A 26173-nucleotide genomic window follows, 5' to 3' on the forward strand; every position below is an offset into this window, starting at 1 on the left:
TCCATTTTATTACCAGGGGATGGTGGTCTGCCCATATATTTGTCCCTATTTCAACCGAATTTATGCCTTCTTTCAAATCTGATGTTGACCAGACCATATCTATCCTAGACCACGATCTATGCCTGGGGGAGAAATATGTAAAGTGCTTTTGCATAGGATGGCAGTCTCGCCAGACGTCTCTTAACCCTATTTCTGTTCTTGTTTTGGGGAGTACCTTCCTATGCCCTTTTTTATATTTAGGAGGACCCCTTCCTGGATCATAATCATTTGAAGTATCAGCAATCATGTTGAAGTCACCTACTATGCATACATGCTCGTAATTTAATTCATTAATTTTCTTATGCAAACCTTTAAAGAAACCCATTTGATTAACATTAGGGGCATATATATTTACTAACAATACTATTTTTTGGCCAATACTAATCTCTAACACCAGTATCCTACCCTCTGTATCTGCATATACTTGACGTTTCACCAGGCCTCTCCGATCATAAACGACAACTCCCCTTTTCTTCTGGTTGGCCAAGGATACATACAACTTCCCCAGTTTGGGATAAATTAAAATCTTAGAATGGTCTTTCCTTATATGGGCCTCCTGTAAACATATAATATCATAATTATCTTTTTGAAGTTTATCCCAGACCTTTTTCCTCTTAGTGGGAGCATTCAGGCCATTGATGTTAGCGGAAAACAGGTGGAATACCTCATCCATACCTCTACTTACCCGCGTTCTTGAGTTTCTGGGATCTGGTCTCGATTTGGAAATTTGTTCCTCTTTCTTCTCCAGATTGGGCTGTGTCTTTGTCATGTCCAATATGCTCTGTGGCTGTTGTTTCCTGGGCTACCTCTTCTTGGCTCTTACCTAGGTTACCACCTTCACTCTCTTGGTCACTAAAATTGATATAGGTCTCCGTGAAGTCCTGCGCTTCCTGTACGGATTCCAATAGTAACCTCTGCTCTTGCCAGGTAAACGTCAGGCCTTCCGGTAGAAGCCAACAATAACGTATCCCTTGTTTCCTCAGCCATGTTGTCAAAAAGTCATATTTCCTCCGAATGTCTCGTACTCTTCTCGGGAGCTGGGGCAATACTGTTAGTCGGTTATCTTTGTAGGTAAAAGCTTGGTCCCTCATTTTCTGAAACACTTCATCCCTTAGTGCTGTTCTAGTAAATCGAACATGGATTTCTTTAGGGAGCTTGTTGCGCCGAGCATAACTGGTATATACTCGGTACATATTGTCAATATCCCTTGAAACTTCTGCAAAATCTCTTCCAGTAATTCCTGCAACGATCTCTCCCATTAGTACATCCAAGCGCTCACCTTTCTCTTCAGGGACATTCTGAAACCATAAGAAGTAGCCAGATCTATCCATTTTGAGGAAGATAATCTCTTCCTTGATTTTTTTATTAGCCAAGGCTTGCCAGAGTTCGAGCCGCTCTATCCTACAGGTCACCTTCTCGGGCTTTATCTCGGAAGCTTGAATCCGTTCCTCGTGATTAGTCAAAGTATTTTGGAACTCCTCAAACTTTGCATGAAACAACCTTGTCTCAGTAGTTAACATTTCGACATTCCTCTTCAGCTCTTCCAAGGTCTTTGACGTTGAATCTTGATTTTTAATCAACGTCTCCTGTATAGACCGGAGAGTATCTTGTGTCGATGCTTTTCCTGGAATAGCCACATCTTCAGATGATCTTCGTAGCGTCACAGAGGTGGTGACTGGAGATGAGGCTGAAGAGGTCGTGATTGCCTTCTTCTTCAAGGTAGTAGTCGTGGTAGCCATTTTGGATATTCCTAAAAAGTCTTTCTGGGCAATAATACAACACCAAATGGTTTCACCGCCTATTATCAAAATTCACTCTTGCTTCGCTATGTCCAAACCACACTAGGGGTAAATTTACTCACTAATTCCTACTGGCTATCTAATTCCTACTGGCTATCTAAAAGAAAATATCTTTATCTTTATTTATCAGTATCTTCATTTGTTAATTTATATCCTGCACTCATGCAAATTTGCACTAGGCCTCCTTCCAGGCCTTCCCCCAACTCATGCACTAGCCCTTTCAGTGCATGTAGTGGCCTCTTCAACCCCACTTGTATGCTGTAATCACTTGAGAACGGCCTGTATACTATTTAGCTCCTTTTAATTCTGATGTTAGAACTGCTTTTGGGTGTGTTATAAACAGTGTTGGGTGATTGTCTTTCTTGAAGTGTAATGCCAGAAGTTCATATAGATGTTTTACATAATAGAATGTATTTGCTAATTGAGTAAGAGAATTTCAAAGGAAATTTACAAGTGCACTGTCCAACAGTAACAGTTCAGAGAATAACCCCATCAGTAAGGTGATATCTACTACTTAGTGTTATAAGCCACCCAGAATTCTGTTGTGTGGTGGGCAGGTTTTATATGAATAAAATCTATACTTTTTGCATTTCAATTTCCTTTGCCTTATTGTTGCATGTATTCCCTTTCTGTCTTGTTTACTATCAGGGTGTGTAAAAAAAAGTCACACAGTATGTAGAAAGGTCAAGACTGAGGTTGATTGGGTAGAAGTGTTGTGTACATTGGCATGTCTATATGTGCAGCTGTATTTATATAGATATCATAAGTGAGGGTAATGCTCTGCTTCAGATGAAATGGATCCCAAATCTTACACAATAAGACATTTATTATTCTTTAAGATTCTTAGGACTTTGTTTTTGTTGCAACATAACACTTTTTATGTTCCTTTGGAAATGAATATATATTGGTGTCTTGAAGATAATTCATCAATTATGTAGCTTAGTCCTTTGTTTAATTGTAGGAATGCTATGATTTTCTGTTTTATGGTTTTAGGGTGGGTGGACAGCCCTTATGTGGGCATGCTACAAAGGCTCTACTGAAGTAGCTGAACTGCTTCTCGAAAGAGGAGCAAACCCAAACATCACTGGTATAGTAAGTTCATTTTTTCCCTTTTTGCAATCAAACATTAACATTATATCAATTTGCATTTGGAATTATCTTGAATGATATTATTCAGATATTTATAGAATGTGAGATAGAAATTCTTCTGTTGGCTATTAGTCTAGCTGTACTAGCCATTTTTAGTTTGTGTAAAATTAATATTTCCTCATAAAAGACTATAGGTAGTTCTTGTTTAATGACTACAATTGGGACTGGCAACTCCCAATTAGACAAAGTGATCGCTAAGTGAAATTGCAATTGTGTTTATGATCTTGCTTCAGCTTTCCTTTGCTTTACAGGCCTGCAGGCCTGTGAAGGTTGAAAATGCAAGGATAGGTCATAAAGTTCCTTTCTCCAGCACGCTGCTTGGAGAATCGGTCATAATGTTCCTTTTCCTCACCATTGTAAATATGAATGATTGCCAAATGAGGCAGTTATTAACAAGGACTACCTGTAATGCTTTTAAAAATGTCTCACTGCACTTTAAAACAATAATTTTAACTTAACATGATACAACTAATTATCTGCAGAATTAATTCAACATAATAGAAATTATTACCAATAAAAGTGAATATTTATAGATGATGGTGTTAACTAGTCTAGAAATGTCTTCAAGAAAACAGCCAAGCTCATAGAGCACTGAGGACCCCTCATAATAGAAATTCTCAACCATATAAAAAGGCACACTCAGCCATGTTTTGCTGCTTTCAACAACATTAAAAGTAATGTTGGTTAAGCAGAAGAGAATTTGCTTCCATGCTCCAGAGTTCTTGTTCCATGTAGATTAACTGTTTTTTGTAGCTGTGCTTGAAAAACTTGTACTAATTTGGTTCTGTCAATAGAGACAGAATATTGCTCTTTAATTGCTATTATTGATGAAAATATATTTCTGTACTTTTTTCCTAATATCAGTTATCATGATTAAGTGAACTTTTGTTAAGAAGAAATCACTTTGTTGTTCATTTTATTTCTAATATACTGGATTGAGTCAGACTCATACCTGATAACTGAAGTGAGCCTGAAAACTGAGGTGAGCCAATAACATTTTATTCTTACTGTTTTCAATTGTTTTTCTGTTAGCAATATAGTGTGTATCCGATAATTTGGGCAGCAGGTCGAGGCCATTCTCGAATAGTGCAACTATTACTGCAACATGGAGCTAAAGTCAACTGTTCTGACAAGGTAAACTTGAAAGCATTTGCTTAAGACTGGAACTCTATCATTCATATATCTTATTATCTATCTATCTATCTATCTGTCTTCTATTATCTATATATGTAGATTATATATAATATAGGTATACACTATCTCTATGCTAGAGGAGAATCAGATTTGTAGTTCTTTTAGCTTCCTATAAAAATTTTGGTGGTAATGAGATTGTATGCTGCATTTTTGCATCATGTAAAGATTTTAATCTTCCTCCTAAAATCCTGCTCTTAATAACAATGTCTCATCTCTGCCCACTCACCAGTTATATATAGTTTTTATATTTGCCATCTGTTTTTGAAGCAGCATTTAGCAATCAAACTATAGTTTATCAGAGGTATAAAATATGTATTTTTTTTCTACCAGTATGGTACTACATCATTGATCTGGGCAGCAAGAAAAGGACATCTGGACTGTGTAAAGTATTTGTTGCAGATGGGAGCAGATGTAGATCAGGAAGGAGCTGTGAGTATAACTTTTATTTTTTTTAAAAAAATACTAGTTGAAATATATTTCTAATCAAAAGCAACATATTTATTAATTGTATTCAGTGTATAAATTCCCTCAGTTATCCAAGTGAATCTAGATATCATGCAACACCTCAGGGAAGTAAATGCCAAGAACTGAGTAGTGGAGGTTTGATGTCCATGTCAAACACAGGCTTCTTGTTATTATTGTCTTGTCAAAATAAAGCATTTGTAAAAAAAAAAAAGTAATAGAAAAATATATGTTTACATTTGGTATTGAAGAAATGAATACATTAGAAGAAAATATACTGATTCATGTTAGCAAGTGTTTTTTAATTCTCTCACAGAATTCTATGACTGCACTTATTGTAGCAGTAAAAGGTGGCTTTACAGATTCAGTGAAAGAAATCCTGAAAAGAAATCCAAATGTGAACTTAACAGATAAAGATGGAAATACAGCTTTGATGATTGCTTCAAAGGAGGGACACACAGAAATTGTGCAAGATCTCCTAGATGCAGGAACCTATGTGAATATTCCTGATCGAGTGAGTATGTGTTTGCGTGGCATAAAAGTGTTGCCTTATTTGTTTGTACCATGACACTTTGAAAGCTAATTTGGGAATATCTGAAGTAGATAGTGACTCTGTTGTGTGCTAATTTCAGAGTGGAGATACCGTGCTGATTGGGGCTGTCAGAGGTGGTCATGTTGAAATTGTGAGAGCATTGCTTCATAAATATGCTGATATAGACATTAGAGGTCAGGTAAGTAATTCTCTGTTTAATGCTTCTGAATGTGGCATTTGGAGAACATAGAAGCATCCTTTGTAGATAGGAGATATTTTATCAGATAATATTTATATTCTGGAAAAAATATTCATACCAAATTGTCAAGATTTGACTCTGGCAAGTATATTTCTTAAACTTTACTGCACATTGTTTCTACATTGGAGTGAGGAATAGATACTTTCATTTCTATCTACAGTGTACAGGTAGTACTCAACTTACAGCCACTCGTTCAGTGACTGAAGCTACAGTGGCACTGAAAAAAATGACTTGATACTGATCCTCACACTAAGACGGTCACAGCACCCCCACTATCACATGATCAAAATGTGCTTGGCAACTGGCTTGTATTTATGATGGCTGTAGTGTCCCAGGGTAATATGATTACCTTTTGCTTTGTTCCCAGCTGGTTTCTGACAAGCAAAGTCAACTGGGTAAGCCAGATTTGTATAATGATCACATGGTTCACTTAACAGTTGCAATGATTCACTTAACAACTGTGGTAAAAAAAGGTCATAAAATTGGCCCCAACTGACTTAACTATCTTGCTTAGCAACAGAAATCATGGTCACAATTGTGATAATAACTTGAGGACTACCTGTAATTGTTTTGACACTTAGCTGTTATGAGCTACAGGTAGTCCTCGACTTAACAACAGTTCATTTAGTGATTGTTCAAAGTTACAATGGTATTGAAAAGTGACAAGACCATTTTTCACACTTATAACCATTGCAGCATCTACCATGGTGACCTGATCAAAATTCCGATGCTTGGCAACTGGCTCATATTTAAGACGGTTGCAGTATCATGGGGTCATATGATCACCTTTTGTGACCTTCTGACAGAAAAATCAATGGGAAAACCAGATTCACTTAACAACAATGTTACTAACAACTGCTGTGATTCAGTTGACAACTATGGCAAGAAAGGTCGTAAAATGGGGCAAAATTAACTTAAATGTTGCTTAGCAACAACAATTTTGGGTTAAATTGTGGACATAAGTCGAGGACAACCCTGTACTTACATCAGGTATGTGAACAATGTGTTTTAGCTGGATGCAGAAAATAATAGCATGCAATTTATTTTAATCAAGTTTAGGTTCAAAACCCTGAATAGGAGGTACTCTTACAAACTTATTTCTTAAATATAACAATAAGTATATGCATAGTAATAACAATATTATCATTTTAGGCAGACTACTTACATATACATTTCCATCCTAAATAAAAACCCACTGAGTTATTCATATTTAAATAATGCACATATAAGGTATATCTGGCTTATGAAATTAATCCAACTGGCTTTTAAAATGTTGATCGTGTGTTATTCATTTATAGGATAATAAAACAGCTTTATATTGGGCTGTTGAAAAGGGAAATGCTACCATGGTAAGAGATATTTTGCAGTGTAATCCAGACACTGAAATATGTACAAAGGTAAGTATATAATTAATAGTTTCTAAGCCTGAGTAAGCTTTATAATAGGTGGTTTTGGTTTATATTGTTATTGTTTTTTATTTTTAAAAACTATAGTTCTTGAACTTTACGAATAAACTTTATTTAATAATAAACTTGATTTTTTAAATAATCTGTTTACACAGCAATAACCTGGTTTTCTTAGAAGTATGATATGTATTTATCAAATTTATATTTACCAATAACTTTATTATATATCTCCCAATTGCTGCTTGTTACTTTTTGGAATAGTACTAGACAGTAAAATTTTTCTTATGAATACTTTGCATTTAGACTTAACTACCAAAACCAAATCTGTTCATTGTGGCTTCCACTTTGAGAGTTGTTAGTCAAGTCTACTAACAACATATGGGTTATATGTTGTTTTGGGAGTTGATATGATTTCTTCTTTATCTTCTGTAATTTTTTTATTCTTAATTGTAGGCTGCCCAGTGTCAGCCTATACTTAAATAATTGGGAAGGATATAGCAATGATAGTATTTGGATTTAATACAGCCAGTGATCAAATAATATCAGTTAGATTTGAATATGGCACTCAGTTATAACAGCAAAGATATGACCAGAGCTTGACTATGGAATAAATGACAAACTTCTCACGTGCAAGTTCCATGTCAAGTTAAAGTAAAAGAAAGCCAAACAGTTTCCAAAATATGATCTTGAGCACATACTCAGCATTTTTATGGAGAACATAAATTATTTTGAAATCCAGAAATCACAATCTCTTTGATGGAATCTGTGGAATAAAATCAAATAATTTATTGAGGATTATAGAGAGCAAGACTGTCTGAACAAATTAAAAGCATCTTCTTTCTCCCTTCTTGATCCTCCCCATTGTGGGGATGACCCAACTGCCAATCAAACAGAAGTGTTAGGCAGGAGAGAAGAAGGAGGGAAGAGAAGATGGCTACCTGAGAGCTCTGCAACCACAGGCCTCATGAAGACTGAATAAATAGAGCCCAAAATAAAAGAATGAACTAAAAGTTTGTTAGACCTGAGGAGAAGAGGCAAAAGGAAAAGAGGTAGCAGCTGAGAAAACAGGACAGAGATGTTTAGTTCCTTCCCTCAGACTGGCAAGAGGTTCTTGGAGCCATTTTGCTCAGATGGAGCAAAGATTTGAAAGAGAAGAATCAAGAAATGCAGCAAAGAAAATAAGGAAAAAAAATGAAGAAAAAGAAAAGACTTTGGCAGGACAAAAATAGAAAACAGAAAATAAACAAGATAAAAGATAAACTGTAGAAAAAGATGGCTAGCTTTATAGAGCATGACCAGAAAGATATATAGAGATTAAAAAAACAGAAATATAGAAGTTAATAATCGAAAACTATATTGGAGATACAGAACAGAAAGGTATGAAAATATAGTGAAGTTGAATTTTAAAGAAAACAGTGTAGGCAGAGCTTATATATAATGAAAATAGAAAACAGTTTTATTATTGAGAACAGGATTGTACAGACAATGATTTTTCTTGTAATACTTTATGGAAGCAAAAGTTGGGATTTTAAGGAGTAGGGTTTAAAGAGTTTTGATATTTTTAAACTTTGGTATTGGAAAAAATTACAGAAAACAAATGGATCATAGAACAGATCTAGGAATGTCATTCAAGGTGCAAATGACTAGGTTCAAATTATAGTTCGTATATACTATGTGAAGACTAACTTTCTGGAGAAGTTCATAATTCTGGTAAAGGTAGAAAAAAAGAGAATGATTAACAGGTAAGTAGATGGACTCAATTACAGTGGCATTGGCCACTGTTGGAAGATTTGAAGGGCTGGTTTGGGGACATATCATCCTGGAGAAATTCTAAGTGTTCACTAAGAGTTGACACCAACTTGATAGCATATAAATTACTAATTAATTTCAGCTGGTTTGTATATTTTCATTGATTAAAACATAGTTCAACAGCTATTGATATAATTAAAAGCTAATAAAATAATGTGGCTAAAATTATAATGCATCTCAAACCATTCTGTTGGAAAAGGTTTTTGTCATGAAATATAATTTGGCTTTTAAAAATATGTTAAATGTTCTTTATATGTTCTTCAAGTGTCTGCTATATCTTTTTCTTTTTACTATTAGGACGGTGAAACACCTCTTATAAAGGCAACCAAAATGAGAAATATTGAAATAGTTGAGCTTCTGCTGGACAAAGGAGCAAAAGTTTCTGCTGTAGATAAGGTAAAGTCTAATTATTGAGCAATGTGAAAAGCATAATTAAAAGTAAAATAGTGGCAGAGGGCTGACCCTCAATACTTTTGATAAAAGTGATCTGCTTAAAAAAATGACTTTCTAGATTTTTCTCATTTAGTAAAAATATAATAATGTGAGAAAACAAATGATTTAAAGAATATAAGTTAAATAACTTGTAAGGAATAAAGGAATGGGGGAAACATAACTTGAGCTTTTGACTATATGAGCTATGCATGTAAAACTATAGAAAGAAATCCAGATTCAAGAGAAAATTATGATTGGCACATGCATGGACACTTGTCAGGAACACTTTAAACAAAATAATAGCTGTAGAGAAGATGCGGTTGCTGTAAGATACTCTTGACAAGCGTACATCATGTCGACTCTGCTCCAAATTGCATTTTGTCCTTTATATTTCTGTATAGTTCTCATATGCTTCTGCATTTATTAATTTACAACTCTTACAGAAAGGCGACACTCCACTTCATATTGCTATTCGTGGCAGGAGCCGTAGGCTTGCAGAATTGCTGTTACGAAATCCTAAAGATGGCAGACTACTTTATAGGCCTAATAAAGGTGGTGAAACCCCTTACAACATTGATTGCAGCCATCAGAAAAGTATTTTAACTCAAATCTTTGGTGCTAGTAAGTATTTAGGATTTTTTAAAATATAAATATTTTTGATACTTTGGAAAATATGTTTCTGGAGTGCCATAAAATATTTAATGATTAAATATGCAAAAATGTCAGCCCAGCTGTAGCTATTTTTTAATGTAATAATAAATGCTGCTTTAGAAATAAGTTAGAATAGTCTAGCCTCTTCCCGCACTTGTGCATATCTTTCTTCTTATATGTGTGGGACAATTTTAAATAGGTTTTAATCTGCTTTCTGATTTCAATCCATAGTTTGTAGATCCAAACAGTACTTTGTAAATCCAAAAGTCTATAAACTTTTCCAGGCTTCTTGGATGGAGGAAGCTAAAATTGTTCCTATCAAGCTAAACCAATTTGAAATCAAAGAAATATTAATTTAGCTTTGTTTAGACATGCTAACTTTTTTAGTTTGGTTAGTTTGTATTTGAGTCCTCTTAGATAATCTGTAATGTCATTTGTTATTTATATATCACAATTATATGACTACCCATCTCACACAAGGCAACTCCAGGTGGTGTATAACATGAATTTTCCTCCATGCTTTAAATAGCAAGAAAGTTTTCTGTATTCTGGTACTCCAGCTTTGGAAGGTCTTTCTCTTGGAAACTAGATTAGTTCCAATATTTTCTGCTTTTTAGCACCACGTAAAAATCTGGCAATCAAGAGAGGATTCATTAGCAGTAGATTGAATGTAGACAGGTGGATTGCCTGATGATCTCTAAATATTTTGGGATATTCTATATCTCTCAATTTTTTTTGCTATTAGCAATGCTAGCTGGGGGATTGATGGGGGTTTTCACGCAATCAGTTTGCCATTTTCAGTGTAGAGTAACTGGCTATAAAGTCAAGAATTACCTTTTAGGTTGATCTGTTTACTTATTTTTGGTATGGGAATGGAAAATAAACATGCAACTATTGCATTTGACTTTATAGAATAGTTACTTTAGCTGGCTGGCTGGCTATGATCTGGTATTAGTGATTAAAGAACAGGGCAAAAAAGCAGATGATTTTACAAGTTTATTTGTGTTGCAGGGCACTTGTCTCCTACTGAATCAGATGGGGATATGCTGGGTTATGATCTCTATAGCAGTGCATTAGCTGATATTCTTAGTGAACCAACAATGCAGCCACCGATTTGTGTTGGGCTGTATGCCCAGTGGGGAAGTGGCAAATCTTTCTTGCTCAAGAAACTTGAAGGTAAATATTTGATTTGAATACTTATGAATGCTAGACAAGTTGGTTATTATTATTATTATTACTATTAATATTATATTGCTTTGCTAACCATCTCACTGTTTGAGATAAGTTGGTTTTTATTTATTTTAAAATGTATTTATTTAAAGAATGTATACAGCCATCCATTTCAGATGTTGCAGGTGTGGGTAGCAAACAGTGAATTCAAAAACAAAAAACAACTTTCAAATAATTATTTCAAAGAAACCATTTCAATGGTAATCTAAAACATTAATAAGCAACTAGGAAATTACAATAATATCTGTTTAGATTTTGTCCTGTTCATTTGATCCAAAGTAAACAAGAATATGAAAATTGGAGAGCAATCATTATATCTAACATAAATTTAAAACTGCTATGGGGAAAAAAAACCTCTTTTTCCTCTAACTGTTAATAATGTTGGATAAATCTATCTTTTGTATTAAGAGAAAATAAAAAAAACACCTTGCTTTTTATGTGTGCACTTATTCACATGCTTTAAATTTTCCTCAGAGAAATGATTACAATGATTTTTCCTTTTTTTAGTAGATGTGTTAAATAGAATTATGTGTGGTTATAGTGTACATTTTTATAGTAGAATGTAACTGACAATTGTATTTTTCCTTTTCTTTTAATCTGTTTTTTAAAACAGCCGTATATTGCACATTTTTATTACTTGTTCATTTCCAATTCAAGTGAAATGGTACATGTGTGGTTGGGATTCTTTGCTTGGCTGTGCCTTTGTTTTGATATTTTGTATAAAATGGACTGTTTGTAGGTCTAGAGAGATTATTTTAGATACTTTCCTTTTGTTTAAATTATTGTGATTAGTAAATTTTGTCACCTTGTTGTCTGTGGTAATTTCTAAATAACTGATGAACAAATATGAAAACATGAATCCAAATACAAACATTTCTGAGTTTCCACTGTGAAAACCATTTATTTATATCTCTTTTTCTTGTACTTTAATTTTTTTAATCTATAAATCTCTTTGGCTGAGTGAAATTATTAAACAGTACAGCTTGCCTCCTGAAGTCTGGATATTCAATCATTGGAGGTTTTCAAGACATGATTGGACAGCCATTTGTCTGGGATGGTATGAGGAATCCGTGTACAGGGTGGCAGGTTGGTCTAGACCAAAGTCCCTTCCAACCCTATAGTTCTATGGAAAATTCACTTCAATTTCCAAAAGACTTCAACAACATCAAATGAATCACCGTTATTTTTCAGGAAAATGGTATCTATCTTGGGAATTTTATGTTGACTAAAAATTATTTCTCTCTTTTTAGATGAAATGAAAACATTTGCAGGACAGCAGATTGAACCTTTGTTCCAATTTTCCTGGCTTATTGTGTTACTTTCACTTTCATTGTGTGGCGGCCTTGGCTTATTGCTTACATTTACCGTAGATGAAAAACTTGGAATAGCAGTGGCACTGAGTTTATTGGCACTGCTATATGTATTTTTCAGTAAGTTGTCTTTTAAGTGAAATTAATTTTTAACTTATTGCATGTTTAAAATTAAGCTGATACTTTAATTAATGCATAAATGAAGCAAAAGTCAAATCACATTATTGAAAACTATAATATTGTCGCTCGTTGGAAGATCTGTAATCTTGTGGAAATGCTTTCTAGAAAAGAGTATAGAAATTATATCTGTATCAACTCTCCTCCCCCCATCAAAACAGTCTGTAAAATACATCACACGATAGAAAAAGACAGCGGGAAACTCTACTCATATATGTTATATTTCAAGAATGAGTGATATATTAAGATATGGTAACTTAGTGTATTTACAATAATTAGGCTTTAAATATTTCCTAAATTGGAATCAGGATCACTGTGGTTCTTTTGTCTCTATCTGTCATAATAACCATACACAATAGAAATACAGCTGTAGATAAGGTGGAGAAAATGCTTTCACTGTACCTAAAGCATGAAACAAGGAATAAAATATAGTTCAGTAACACTGGTAGTACTAAAGAATAATATTTGAAAAATTTACGAGTGCATTTATTAATGCATTTGAGTTACAAAATTTGACAACATACACCAGTTTTTCCCACTGGTTCAATGTTTCACTCTTATATGAATTCACTCTACAGTATATGAGGTTTTCAGGAAACATAATCTGAGCATAAAGCAAGAGAAGCCTGTACATGTAATCCTTGATTTACAACAGTTCATTTCGTGAGAGTTCAAAGTTACAGTGGCACTGAAAAAAGTGACTTATGACCATTTTTCTCACTTATGACCTTTGTAGCATCCCCATGCTAATGTGATCAGAATTCAGCTGCTTGGCAACTGTTTCATACTTAGACCGTTGCAGTGTCCCAAGGTCATGTGATCATGTTTTGCAGCCTTTTGACAAGCAAAACCAATGGGGAACCAGATTCACTTAACAACCATGTTACTAACTTATCAACTGCAGTGATTCACTTAGCAACTGTAGCAAGAAAAGTTGTAAAACGAGGCAGAACTCACTTAACAAATGTCTCACTTAACAACAGAAATGTTGGGCTCAGTTGTAATGGTAAGTCGAGGACTACTTGTACTATGTGCAATGATTATAGTGTTGACAGCTGTTTATTATTCAGTGCTGTTTTTCAGTGCAGTTAATGACATTGTAGATAATGATATACATAGACCAAAGTGTACATATCCTTATTGTGTTTTCCAAACTTCTCCTGAGGTTTAAAAAAAATGAGTTTTTTTAAAATCTGAAATTACAAACAGGTAGTCCTCCACTTAAAATCTCTGTTGAGCAAAGCAGTCATTTAAGCAAGTTACTCATGTGACAATTTTCGCTTAATGCCTGCAAACCTGGCTTTCACAGTTGTGGTAGTTAAGCAGATTCTCTCTCTCAAAGAGCTGCCTGCCAAATGGAATCTCAGCTCCATGGCAGGTGGTGGCAGCAACTTGCAACCATCCCCCTCTGGCTTCCTCATTGACACTCTGGGGAAGCTGGAGAGGAGATGATTGCAAATAGCATCACATGAGATCACAGGATAGCGTGGCAACTGGTTATAAGTGAACAGGTTGCCAAGGACAAAGTCTGATCATGTGACTGTAGGGGCCAGGGCCTGGCACAACTTTATAATGGTCAGAAGTGCTTTATGGGCAGTAAAGCATCCTTTCCAAGCCATTGTACCTTTGAATGGCCATTAAATGATTGGTTGTAAATTAAGGACCACCTGTAAATGCAAAAGGATATATTGGGTAGACTTAGGAGGAGAGCCATGTTAGTTTGTGGTAGCAAATAAATAAATAAATAAAAGAATTTGATAGTACCTTTTCCAACTAACATTGTATTAAAAAGCATAAACTTTGGAGAATTGGAATTCACTTCATCAGATGCATACAGTGACTAGACTAATCTAATATTTAAATAGGGATAAAACGGGAAGGGAGGTGGGGAAGGCATGTGGACATGCAAGTTACATGTAAGATACTGTAGATTGCAAGTGTCTTATTAATTAACTATAATATGTTAAAACCCACTATGTTTGTTGATTTGTATGTATCATAAGAAAACATTTAATAAACCAAATTCCTTCTGTTTTATCCCCTAAAAATGCTGTGGGACTGAATGAAAATATATTATTTTCTTGTATAGCAGTGATGTAGGCTAAAGTGTATTACATAACATCTTGTAATACTTTCTGTAAATGATATTAACATTTAAAATATTTAAACCATCTTGTTTTAGCTGTAATATATTTTGGAAGCCGAAGAGAAGGAGAAAATTGGAATTGGGCATGGGTGCTTAGTACAAGATTGGCAAGACATATTGGCTACATGGAATTACTTCTTAAACTCATGTTTGTGAACCCACCTGAGCTGCCAGAGCAAACTACTAAAGCCTTGCCTGTCAGGTTAGAACCATTTATAATACTGTTTTGTTACAGATAATGGCTTTTAAAAGATTTAATGTTGTAAGACCGTTTTTGCCCAAATTTGCTAGAAATACTGAGCTGCAATCTTTTAAAAAATATTACCTGATACTCTTTTAAAATGGATTATATTGTATTAGCTATGGACTCTGATGCTTTACTTGAAAATTCATAAATGGCTGCATTATGTATAAAACTTGTCATTTTCCATGTTGGGTCTATTCATCCTGACGTAACTTTTAATAAGTAACATTATTTAATAGTCCACCAACATTGGATTGATTTCTTTGGAGGCATTGTTTTATAAACAATGTGGCTTCCGGCGTCCCGATATAGTCAGCTGGTGCCATCGCTGACTATTGGGGGTGAATTGCTGCCCCCCACAGAGAGGGCTCACAATCTGGGTGTCCTGGACGCACGGCTGTCTTTTGAAGAGCATATGACGGCCGTGGCCAGGGGGACTTTTTATCAGGTTCGGCTGATTCGCCAGTTGCAGCCCTTTCTGGACTGGGACGCCTTGCGCACGGTCACTCATGCCCTTGTCACCTCCCGGCTGGACTACTGTAATGCTTTCTACATGGGGCTCCCCTTGAAGAGCACTCGGAGGCTCCAACTGGTCCAGAATGCAGCCGCGCGGGTGGTTATGGGCGCAACCCATTGTGCCCACGTGACATCCCTCCTGCACGAGCTGCACTGGCTCCCAGTGGTCTTCCGGGTGCGATTCAAGGTGTTGGTTACCACCTTTAAAGCACTCCATGGCATAGGACCCGGGTACCTTCGAGACCAACTTCTGCCACCAGTAGCCTCCCACTGGCCAGTTCGCTCCCACAGAGAGGGTCTCCTCACGGTGCCATTGGCCAAGTTATGTCGGCTGGCGACACCCAGGGGGAGGGCCTTCTCTGTGGGAGCCCCAGCCCTGGGAATGAACTGCCCCCAGAAATGCGTAAGATCTCCGACCTCAGGGTATTTCGCTGTGCCGTTAAGACCCTGCTGTTCTGCCAGGCTGGGCTATCAATGTAATGATTTTAAATTGGATGTTTTAAATTTTGGGGGGTTTTTAATATTGAGCTGAAATTATTTAATAATTTTAAATAATTTTAATTGTTGTTTGTCTTCGTGCTTTTAATAGGCTGTACACCGCCCTGAGTCCTTCGGGAGAAGGACGGTATAGAAATAAAATAATAATAATAATAATAATAATAATAATAATAATAATAATAATAATAATAATAATTAATTAATTAATTTATTATTATTATTATTATTATTATTATTATTATTATTATTATTATTATTATTATTATTATTATTATTATTATTATTATTATTATTATTATTATTATTGTACAGGTCATTTCAATAGTTTGATACTATGTCGTTCCCCTATTGTGTCCCTCAAGATTCTATGTTATTCCCATACATTTAATGTATACGTATATTGAGGCAGCTTGCCTGGAGCTTAGTGCCATTAATAGGATCTTTTTCACTCTTTCTCTTTAAATGTAAGAAAGTGGATTGAGTTCTAAATTTATTTCATTTATGTATTAAGGTTTGTATCCCTCTTGAGTCTGAAGAGACTAGTGACTTATCTTATTCTCTACAGTAAAAAGAGTAAAAAAAAATCAGCAATCCATAATAAAATTCCTCAATATCTGCAGAATACCACATGTCATACACAAGAAAAACTCATAGCAGGAAGCCTCACCTTTCATTATGGGTTTGTGTCTAAGACTTTCTAGAATAGGCACATTTTAATGCTTTCCAAAAATCAAGAGTATCTGATACCAATAATGGGCAGGATGGGCAAACAAACTATAATTTAACCTAGATGAAATGGAATCTTTTGATAAGTCAGGAGACATGTCAAAGAATAGGGATTCAACAAGAACTCAGTTTTGCAGTTTTGAGATATACCTAAAATTATCTCTAAACCTAGATTTCAGCAGAGGCCAAGAATACATACACTACTTGCCATTGTGCTTCTTTATGGATATTTCCAGTGTGGGCACAGTGATGGATAATTTATCTGTATTGTGTTTATATTATGCTCTGTAAAATTGTTCGTAAATCTTATGATAGACATTGCAGGTGGCCTGAGTGCTAGAACCAAAATGCAGTATTGATTTCTTCTCACTACATGGAATCTGTGACTCACTGTTAACTGGTGTACTGTTTCCAAGCTCTATTTAAAAGACTTAATTCTCCCATACGGGTAGTCCTTGACTTACCACCAGTCACTTACTGAAAAAGGTATTTATGAGCTGGATTCAAAATTCCGATGGCTCCCCCCTCCATGGTTACATGGCCGCATTTTGGGGATTCAGCACCTGGTCTGCATTTACTGCCATTTGCAGTGTCCCACAGTCATGTGACCATGATTTTCAATGTTTTTGCTGGAAATCAGCATTTACTTCTGATTTCTGGCAGAAAATGGCCCATAGCTAACAATAGATTTGCTTAATGACCACATTCGCTTTACTGCCCCTGTGTTTGCTTAATGATTGCCACAAAAAAGGTAAAATTGGGCGTGATCAAGTGATGACCCGCTTAACAATCATCACATCCTACAAATGTAATTGTGGGCTCAATTACAGTCATAAGTCTAGAACTACTTGAATTTTTGAGAGGAGCTCTTTTTTGTATCCAGCATAATTTATGTGACCATGGGAGAAGGCACCGTTTCTGTGCTCTAGAACAGTGTTTCCCAAACTTGGCTATTTTAAGATGTATGGACTTCAATTCCCAGAATTCCCCAACCAGTATGCTTGGTTGAGGAATTCTGGGAGTTGAAGTCCATACATCTTCAAAGGGTCAAGTTTGGGAAACACTGCTCTAGAAAAACAATGGTGGCTGAGCAATCTACTTCTGTGATCTTTCCCCAGTAGATAATTATATTTTTATTCAGGTAATCATTTGATGTTCAGTGTAATTAGTTACTAAATTACAGTTAGAACTAATAGGCAGTTTTATTATTGGTAGAGTTTTAGGTTTTTTGTTTCTGAGTTTTATTATCTCAGAACTTAATACATTATTTGAATTTTATTGGTAGGTGCCTTGCACACTCTGCTTCCCAGGATGGAGAAATACAAATGCATTAAGGTTATTAACCCACTATAAATTATGCAGAAAACTCTTTAGTATCATAGTGTCAATCTGGCTTGTAATAAAATTATCATTGTAGTCTACTGGTAACCAATGCAGAAATGTATTCTTAGGAAGACTTTTACCAAGTTATTTAAAAACTACCAATAACTACTGCATTTGCTCTATTTGCTCAACCTCTACAAAGATGGCATTAGGATTAAATATGTAATCAAAAATATTTCTATATTTTGTTTTAAATATCTTGCATAGTTATGAAGAATACTCTCAATAATTGTGTAAATAACAGGGGAATTATTGAATGAATAAATGAATTAATTTATCATTTCTTTAATAATAAAATAATACATTAAAATGAAAACCATGAGATTAGCAATGAAAGCTCAGCAATTTAAAAATGTCCTAATAAAAGGAAAAACTCAATTTGTACCAATGAGTAACAATCTACAATTATTTGTTGTTTAAGGTTTCTCTTTACAGATTACAATAGATTGTCCAGTGTAGGTGGAGAAACCTCAATGGCTGAAATGATTGCCACCCTTTCAGATGCCTGTGAGAGAGAATTTGGGTTTTTAGCAACACGTCTTTTTCGAGTATTCAAAACTGAAGAAACTCAAGGTATGTATGAAGTTGTTCAATTGAGCTTTTTTGTTTTACAGTGATAGCAGCACATTCCCCTCCCCCACCCCAAAATACATTTTTCTTTATGATTCAGTCAATGTGAAGTGACGAATGCATTGGATTAGGATTGGGAAGCCATAGGCTCAAGGCCAACCTTGGTTATGGAAACTTTCTTGGTGTTTTTGGTCCATTCAGTACCACCGGATTCACAGGACTGCTGCTTAACTCTTTTGTGAATTGTCTTGAGCTCTTGTAAGCAAATGCAGAATATAAATCTGCATTTAATGTTTCACGTTAAAATGCAAAACTAGGACATATAAGTAATGGTTACTCTGTTCAAAATCCTAAATGATTTAGAGCCAAGTGGGAAACAGAATTGCAAAATTTCCATGATTTAAAGGGGATGGGACATTACATCTTTTAAGCAAAAGGAATACAGAATGTTGTTGTGTAGATACTCTCTACACAGATAAGGACTCTAGAAAACTTTAAAGTAAGAATCTGCTTTTCTTGGGCTTTTACAAGGGCAACAGGAGAGTTTCACTTAAAATTATCCTAATTTATTAGGCAACCAGAATTAGGCCTTCTCTTCTATCATATCCAATTTACAGGAATAAATTTCAACCCCTGTTCTTTCTGTTTTCAGGAAAGGGTTTAAACCTTTCTATTTAGCCATGGTTTTTAATTTGATTAACAATAATAATCAATTGTTTTGTGAGTTTTAAATTTTTTTGTAGTTAGTTAACTTGGGTGCCTAGTAAGCAAGAAGGCAGAATATAAATGATGTAAAATGTATGTATTTGAAGTTATAAATTATGTATTTACCAATTGCTGCTTTGTCTCCTAGGTAAAAAGAAATGGAAAAAAACTTGTTGTCTCCCATCTTTTGTTATCTTCCTCTTTATTCTGAGCTGCATTGTTGCTGGGATCACTCTTATAGCCTATTTCAAAGTGAATCCTGAAAACATGACAGTGAATGCTATTCTGATTTCATTTTTATGCGTTGTGGGTTTGAGCTTTATCTTGAACTGTCGCACGTGGTGGCAAGTGATGGACTCCATCTTAAATTCACAGAGAAAACGGCTTCACAGTGCTGCTTCAAAACTACACAAACTGAAGAGTGAGGGGTTTATGAAAGTACGTATTATACAGCAGTTTTGAATTCAAAACTGAATTATGTTAGTTTTGTTTAAGGACCTGTAGAACACATAATTTAGGTATGAGAATGGCAGAACATTTGGTTTCCCTCTAGATCATGCTGTTATGAGGACAGTAAGGTAGTTTTCCAGAAGTAAATTCCCCAAACTGGAAGTGGTTTAAAGCATTCTGCATATATTTTTCTAAAGGAAACTGGCCCATTTCAGAGGCAGACTACTCTCAGTATGCTTTGAACCACTTCTGGTTTGGAGGATTCAGTTCTGGAAACTGTCACAAGCTTTCCTGGAATGGAAGGGGAATGGAATGTTCTAAGGCTCTTTGGAATGTTCCTGAATCAGTTTCTGAGTTTAATTTAACTTGTAATTGATCATGAAGACTCATAAAAATAAAGCATTTTATCAATTAGATCAGGGATCCCCAACCCCAGGCCACAGATCAGTACTGGTCCATGTTACTGGCCTGTTAGGAACCAGGCTGCACAGCTGGTGGTGAGCAGCAGGTGAGTGAGCGAAATTGAAACCATCCCCCTCACAACCCCGGTCATTGGAAAAATTGTTTTCCATGAAATTAGTCCCTGTTGCCAAAAAAGTTGGGGACTGCTGAAGTAGAAAACTCAACATTATGAGTAAAATGACTCAAAAGATTTTGCTACTTTAAATACTGGGAAAAAAGCTATATCTATGGCATTTAAATTAGAAGTTTGCCTCTTAACATGTTTGTAGGATTGACGTTAAGTTTTATGTATTTTTATTTTTGTAGGTTCTTAAATGTGAAGTGGAGCTGATGGCAAAAATGGCAAAAACTATAGATAGCTTTACTCAGAATCAAACCAGGCTTGTAGTAATTATTGATGGATTGGATGCCTGTGAACAGGATAAAGTTTTACAGATGCTTGATACGGTAAGTATTTAATTGATTCGCCTTTCAAATATGACTATGAGGCAAGACATTGGAAATGTTCTAATAATTTGCTTTAATTCATACAACTAATTAAATTCTTAAATCAATGGAACAGATTATAGCTACTTGTTTCACTGCTTTCACTGAGATTTGCAGCTCAATTCTGTGCATGTTTTTGTTGGAAATCTCTCAATAGATTCAGTGGACTTATTCCTAAATAGAAATTTATAAAATTGATTATAAACACAAACACATGCTAATTTTAAAGTGATAGTCAATTAATGTAGTGATCATGGATTAGTGGAGACACTCCTATTTCTCATTCCATGCCACAGTGCTTTGAGCCATTTCTTAAGCCATCTCAGGAACAATATGGAGACTGCATTTAGTTCAAGAAAAGCTTCATTGTCCAGGCAGTCCCTTGGGTGTAATGAAAACTATATTTCATGTATATTGCCTGCCAGACATTTTATTTTTTAAGAAATATTTAAATGTTTAAGTGCTAGGCAAAATGCATGAGTTGTGATATGTACTACTTGTAATATATCTAATCAGAAGAAAACAGCAATGAAACATCTTCCATCCCAAACTACTACCTAATAATTGTGCCCTGAACTAGTTGTCATCCTCCCTCCCTCCCTCCCTCCCTCCCTTTAATTAATTTTCTTTCCTTTTCACAGGTTCGAGTCCTTTTTTCTAAAGGTCCATTTATTGCCATTTTTGCTAGTGATCCTCATATCATTATCAAGGCAATTAATCAGAATCTGAACAGTGTACTAAGAGACTCAAATATAAACGGACATGATTACATGAGGAATATAGTTCATTTACCTGTATTTCTTAATAGTCGTGGACTCAGTAGTGCTAAAAAGATGATGGTAGCTGCAACCACAAATGGAGATGTTCCATATACAGATAGTTCAGGTATGATAGCAAAATTATAAATAAGAAATAAGATTATTAGCATTAGCTGGAGAGGGAGGGAGGGAGGGAAAGAGAGAGAGAGAGAGAATGTGCATGTAGAGTAGATTTATTTTCACAGGTAGTTTTTAATTTTTCTGTATTATATTGCTTTGAGCATTTTATGAATAAAACGGCAGAATTAAAAAAGGTGCTAATAATCTATAATATATTAGAATTGCATTTTAATCAGAAAATATTTTTAGGATTTCATGAAGACATTGATCGAAGAATTTCACAGAATAGCCTGGGAGATGTGACTAAGCTTGGAAGTAAAACAGCTCTCAATAGAAGGGTAAGAAATTGGCAGTTACGGAAGAAAAATCATTGAATATATTCTACCAAACAGTTGTCCAGTAGGTTTAAGTGGGATTTGTTGGATCTAATTTAGATGTGATGAAAACCCTTCAAGCGGAGTGTTTCTACAGATTTGGCATGTAAGTGAGGAAATGGTATCTCTTACAACTTTATTGACAACTTTTATTTCCTGCTGGGTAGAAAAAGAAAAAAGAAAGGCTTCTGTATTGATGAAATTACTACTTGAAAGTGATCCTTGGGATCTGAATATGATTTGATGCAATATTATTTAATACATTTCAGTGCTGCATTATAGGTGAACTTCTGATAAGGCAAATTCCAATCAAAACATTTGGGATAAAGCAGAGTTTAATTACCATGTTTCCCCGAAAATAAGACCCTGTCTTATATTTTTTTGAACGCTGAAATAAGCGCTTGGCCTTATTGCCATGCGCTCAAAATCCCGATTGGGTTTATTATCAGGGGATGTCTTATTTGGGGGGAAACAGGATATATAGAGCTCCAGTAATAAGTTTAATAACATTTGAGAAGTAATGAAAAGGTTTAAAGGGATTCTGAGATTTGAAAAAAAATTCCATGTTCCTGGCACACTGTATATGAAAATAGTATAAGTTCACCACTTTTTTTTTTTTAAATTAGGATACCTACAGAAGAAGGCAAATGCAGCGTACCATTACACGTCAGATGTCTTTTGATCTGACCAAGCTATTGGTTACAGAAGACTGGTTCAGTGATATTAGTCCACAGACAATGAGGCGATTGCTTAATATTGTTTCTGTGACAGGTATGTTTACTTATCAGTGCCAAACATTTATAATCTTGGTCTTCATGCTGAAAGCAGTTTGCCTGTGTAGTATTGGGGAATAAGCATATAATTTGTTTCTAATCTTTTGCACTCTGTAATGAAATTAAGAAATATTAAAAATTACATGAATTTGGAGCTATTCACGTGACAATTTAAAATTAGAAATTTGCAAACAATACTTCTGTCTTACAAACTTTCCAAAGTATGGTAGCATTGTAGTGGCAGAGTATACTTTTGTTTAAGGAGTACACCTCTGTAAAGAGTAATTTGGTGTAATTGTTCCTTAATTAAGAATAAGGAATCAATTCAATTCTTACCAATTGAAGTCAGCTGAAAACAACACAGAATTGTTATGGATTAATTATTTGTTGGACAAACAGCCTCTTAAATTATTCTGAAAATAACCTAGATAATAAATACTCCTTTCTGTGAATGAAAGTTTATTTATGGAATAAATAAAAGCTCAGCCCATTTAAAGAGAGAGGGAGATAATTGTCACTTTCTTCTGGACTTCTTGCACATCTGTCCTTTCAGAAGGATATTAAGTTGCAATAGGGGCTATGTATATGCTCAGAAGGAATAGCTTCTCCCTTTTCCAATGAAGCTATTCCATTTATGGAAGCATGGATCTGAATGAAAAAGTATCAGGTACAAAATGCAACATTTGGAGATTGCATTAAACTTTAGAAACAATATGCGAAATATATATTCCCACATTTTTAAAATGTTTGGATTGTTAAACAAATCCATTAGATTTACAGTTCAAAGATGTAATTTTGACGACAAATCTCTATTATGAAATTTCAATAATTAGATTGTTAATGATTATGAGCAATGTAAAATAAAATTCCTTATTGATACACAGTCTATCATATATTTGTGCTAAAATACTTTGATTTGGGTATGTTAGAATACACAGTTAATTCAGAAGAGCATATAATGATTTAGAAGCTGAGATGTGATTCTTAGGAGATTTTGTATTAAACTGACATTTTGTAGGAATGCGAACCGTATTGCTGAGCATATATCTTTTTCAACTTTATAGGACGTTTATTGAGAGCTAATCAGATCACTTTCAACTGGGATAGGCTGGCAAGCTGGATCAACTTGACAGAGCAATGGCCATACAGAACGTCCTGGCTTATATTGTATTTGGAAGAAACAGAAGGTGTTCCAGATCAACTAACTTTAAAAACAATCTATGAGAGGTAAGTGTTGTTTTAACTGTAAAATCTGCTAGGAATAGTTAGGAAGCCAACATTTAACAACGACAAGTGTCTCTACTGGCTAATCCAAATATGGAGATCCACTTTGGTATAATGGTTAAAGTGCTGGCCTAGAAACCAGGAGTTCTTGCCCTTCTTTAGGCTCTGAAGCTGGCTGGGTGACTTTCAGCCAGTCACTCTCTCTCAGCCCAACTCACCTTGTTGTTGTGGGGAAAATAGAAGGAGGAAGTAGTATTAATAAGGTTTCCTACTGTAAGTTACTTATAATGTAATAAATGAGGGATTAAAATAAAAATGAAGTGAAGCTAAGATTTAATCCAAATGTATATTTTGTCAAGATGAAACAGCAACATTTTGTTTTTTTAAATGGTCTTGGAAAGGGGTGTTCCTCTTCGACAGTGGGCCAGAAATCATGCATCCTGGAAAAAGTATTACATAGTTGTTTCATGTCAAAATGTGTGCCTTAGCCTAGTAAGTTAAGCAAAGTCTTAGAATTTGCTTAACAAATGTCCAACAATTCAGATCCAGAATTATTTTAATTTCTTTTAAAATGTGTTATGTGTTGTTATTCAGTCGCTAAGTCATATATGATTCTTCCTGACCCCATGGACCATAGCATGCCAAGCCCCCCTGTCTTCCACTGTCTCCCAGAGTTTGCCCAGATTCATGTTCATTGTGCTGATGACACTATTTAACAATCTCATTCTCTGCCCTCCTCTTCTCCTTTTGCCCTCAATCTTTCCCAACATCAGCGTCTTGTCCAATGAGTTCTCTCTTCTCAAGTAGTGACCATAGAATTTGAGCTTCCACTTCAGCATCTGTCCTTCCACAGAACAGTCAGGGTTTTGCTTTAGGATTGACTGATTTGTGTTATATGTTAAGAATATAAAAAGTAGTCATGCTGCTTGAAACTAAGGTTTATTTAGTCCATTTTATCAGAAGAACCTCACACTGGTACAAGAGAACCTTCCAAGCTCTATCACCTAGGAAGTGGTATTAAAAAACATATTGCTATTGAGATTAATGTATAAAATCATGCTGATAGCCACCAATACCTGGACCCCATAAAATGTTGCCCAGATTGGCAACTCTTATTAAGTTTTTCAATTATTGCTTTTTGCTTTGTTGTCATTTCATCGATTGATTAGATTCTGGTGGTGTAGGAAAGAAAGAATATTGTTTATTCACTTCATATCGTGCATATATAATTTTATACACTTTGATTTGATTATGTCTTCACTTAGCTTTAAGGCTCACATTTAACTTTTTTTCCCCTGCCAGATAAATTGTTTTAAGTCTGTGTCCCCTTCTGCACTTTTTCTAGCTTTTTGAAGGACACAGAGATTGGGAAATGAATACTGTGATGCTTATGGAAAATAAGAAATTGTTAATCCATAGTATTAATGCAAGAAACTGTCATATTTCCAAATTAAATGTTTAACATAATTTAGTATGACTCTAAACTGGCAAAGCTTGAAAAATGTCTGTTAAAGTTTATACACATAGACAGATAGGTTGTTATATCTATTCCAACTTTATAAAAATGGGATCAGGTAATTTCTTCTTGATTTATGTACTTTAGTTGGCTCAAACGAGTTATAAGTCATTAACATGAGTTTTCTAACTGGCATTTCTTAATTATTTTGGTGGTTAACAGTTCTTTTTCTGTCAAAGGAGATATCTTTGGATGGAGCTTGTTTCCTTTCTCTAGCAGAGGTAAAAAAAAAAGTGTTGACAGGTTAAGAAAATAATAATGTTGTAGATGTGGCAGTTACAGAGCTATTAAAACAAGGGTTTCCAAAATGCAACTAACAGTATTTGCTCTTTTTTGCGGTATGAATCCACCTCATTGCTTTCATTATTGGGAAATTGTCATTCTTGAGTAGGGTTTTTTGTAATACAGATACAGTACAGTCCTAATCATATCTGTTCAGAAGATTCCACTGAGTTGAAAGAAACTTACTTTAAAATAAATATGAATAATGAGTATCCCATGAATCTTTTAAATATTGTAACTAATTTCCTTCTTCCAGTAGATGGCACTGCTATAATTGATTATTTTTATTAAGAAGACTGATGTAATACTGTTACAAGTTTGATAGAAAATGTATGGTTAATCTCAGATCTCAAACTTTACAAAAATAATTTTGTTGTTTTTTAATATTTTAATAATTTATTAATCCATTTCAAACAAAAATACATAAAATAAAAACAAACAGTCACTGAAGAGGAAGGAAAAATGCATAATACATAAACATAAAAAATAGG

At 34.8% G+C, this 26173-nt stretch overlaps 1 protein-coding gene across 4 annotated transcripts in view; it reads left to right on the top strand.

Annotated features, from left to right (window-relative positions):
* KIDINS220 (kinase D interacting substrate 220) overlaps window positions 1-26173 on the top strand; it is a 71636-nt gene that overhangs the window by 20774 nt on the left and 24689 nt on the right. For all 4 annotated transcript variants that reach the window (XM_034432055.3, XM_034432051.3, XM_034432053.3 and 1 more), the window contains exons 5-22: window positions 2832-2930; window positions 4020-4121; window positions 4512-4610; window positions 4960-5157; window positions 5276-5374; window positions 6733-6831; window positions 8947-9045; window positions 9525-9702; window positions 10744-10908; window positions 12213-12392; window positions 14632-14797; window positions 18384-18535; window positions 19386-19675; window positions 20456-20596; window positions 21277-21520; window positions 21763-21851; window positions 22514-22658; window positions 23725-23887. In XM_034432055.3, the coding sequence (XP_034287946.2) occupies window positions 2832-2930; window positions 4020-4121; window positions 4512-4610; window positions 4960-5157; window positions 5276-5374; window positions 6733-6831; window positions 8947-9045; window positions 9525-9702; window positions 10744-10908; window positions 12213-12392; window positions 14632-14797; window positions 18384-18535; window positions 19386-19675; window positions 20456-20596; window positions 21277-21520; window positions 21763-21851; window positions 22514-22658; window positions 23725-23887 (2708 nt within the window). The remainder of the gene's footprint in view (window positions 1-2831; window positions 2931-4019; window positions 4122-4511; window positions 4611-4959; window positions 5158-5275; window positions 5375-6732; window positions 6832-8946; window positions 9046-9524; window positions 9703-10743; window positions 10909-12212; window positions 12393-14631; window positions 14798-18383; window positions 18536-19385; window positions 19676-20455; window positions 20597-21276; window positions 21521-21762; window positions 21852-22513; window positions 22659-23724; window positions 23888-26173) is intronic.

This window comes from Pantherophis guttatus, chromosome 1, assembly GCF_059756535.1.
Source record: "Pantherophis guttatus breed Tessera chromosome 1, ASM5975653v1, whole genome shotgun sequence".
Lineage (NCBI taxonomy): Eukaryota > Metazoa > Chordata > Lepidosauria > Squamata > Colubridae > Pantherophis > Pantherophis guttatus.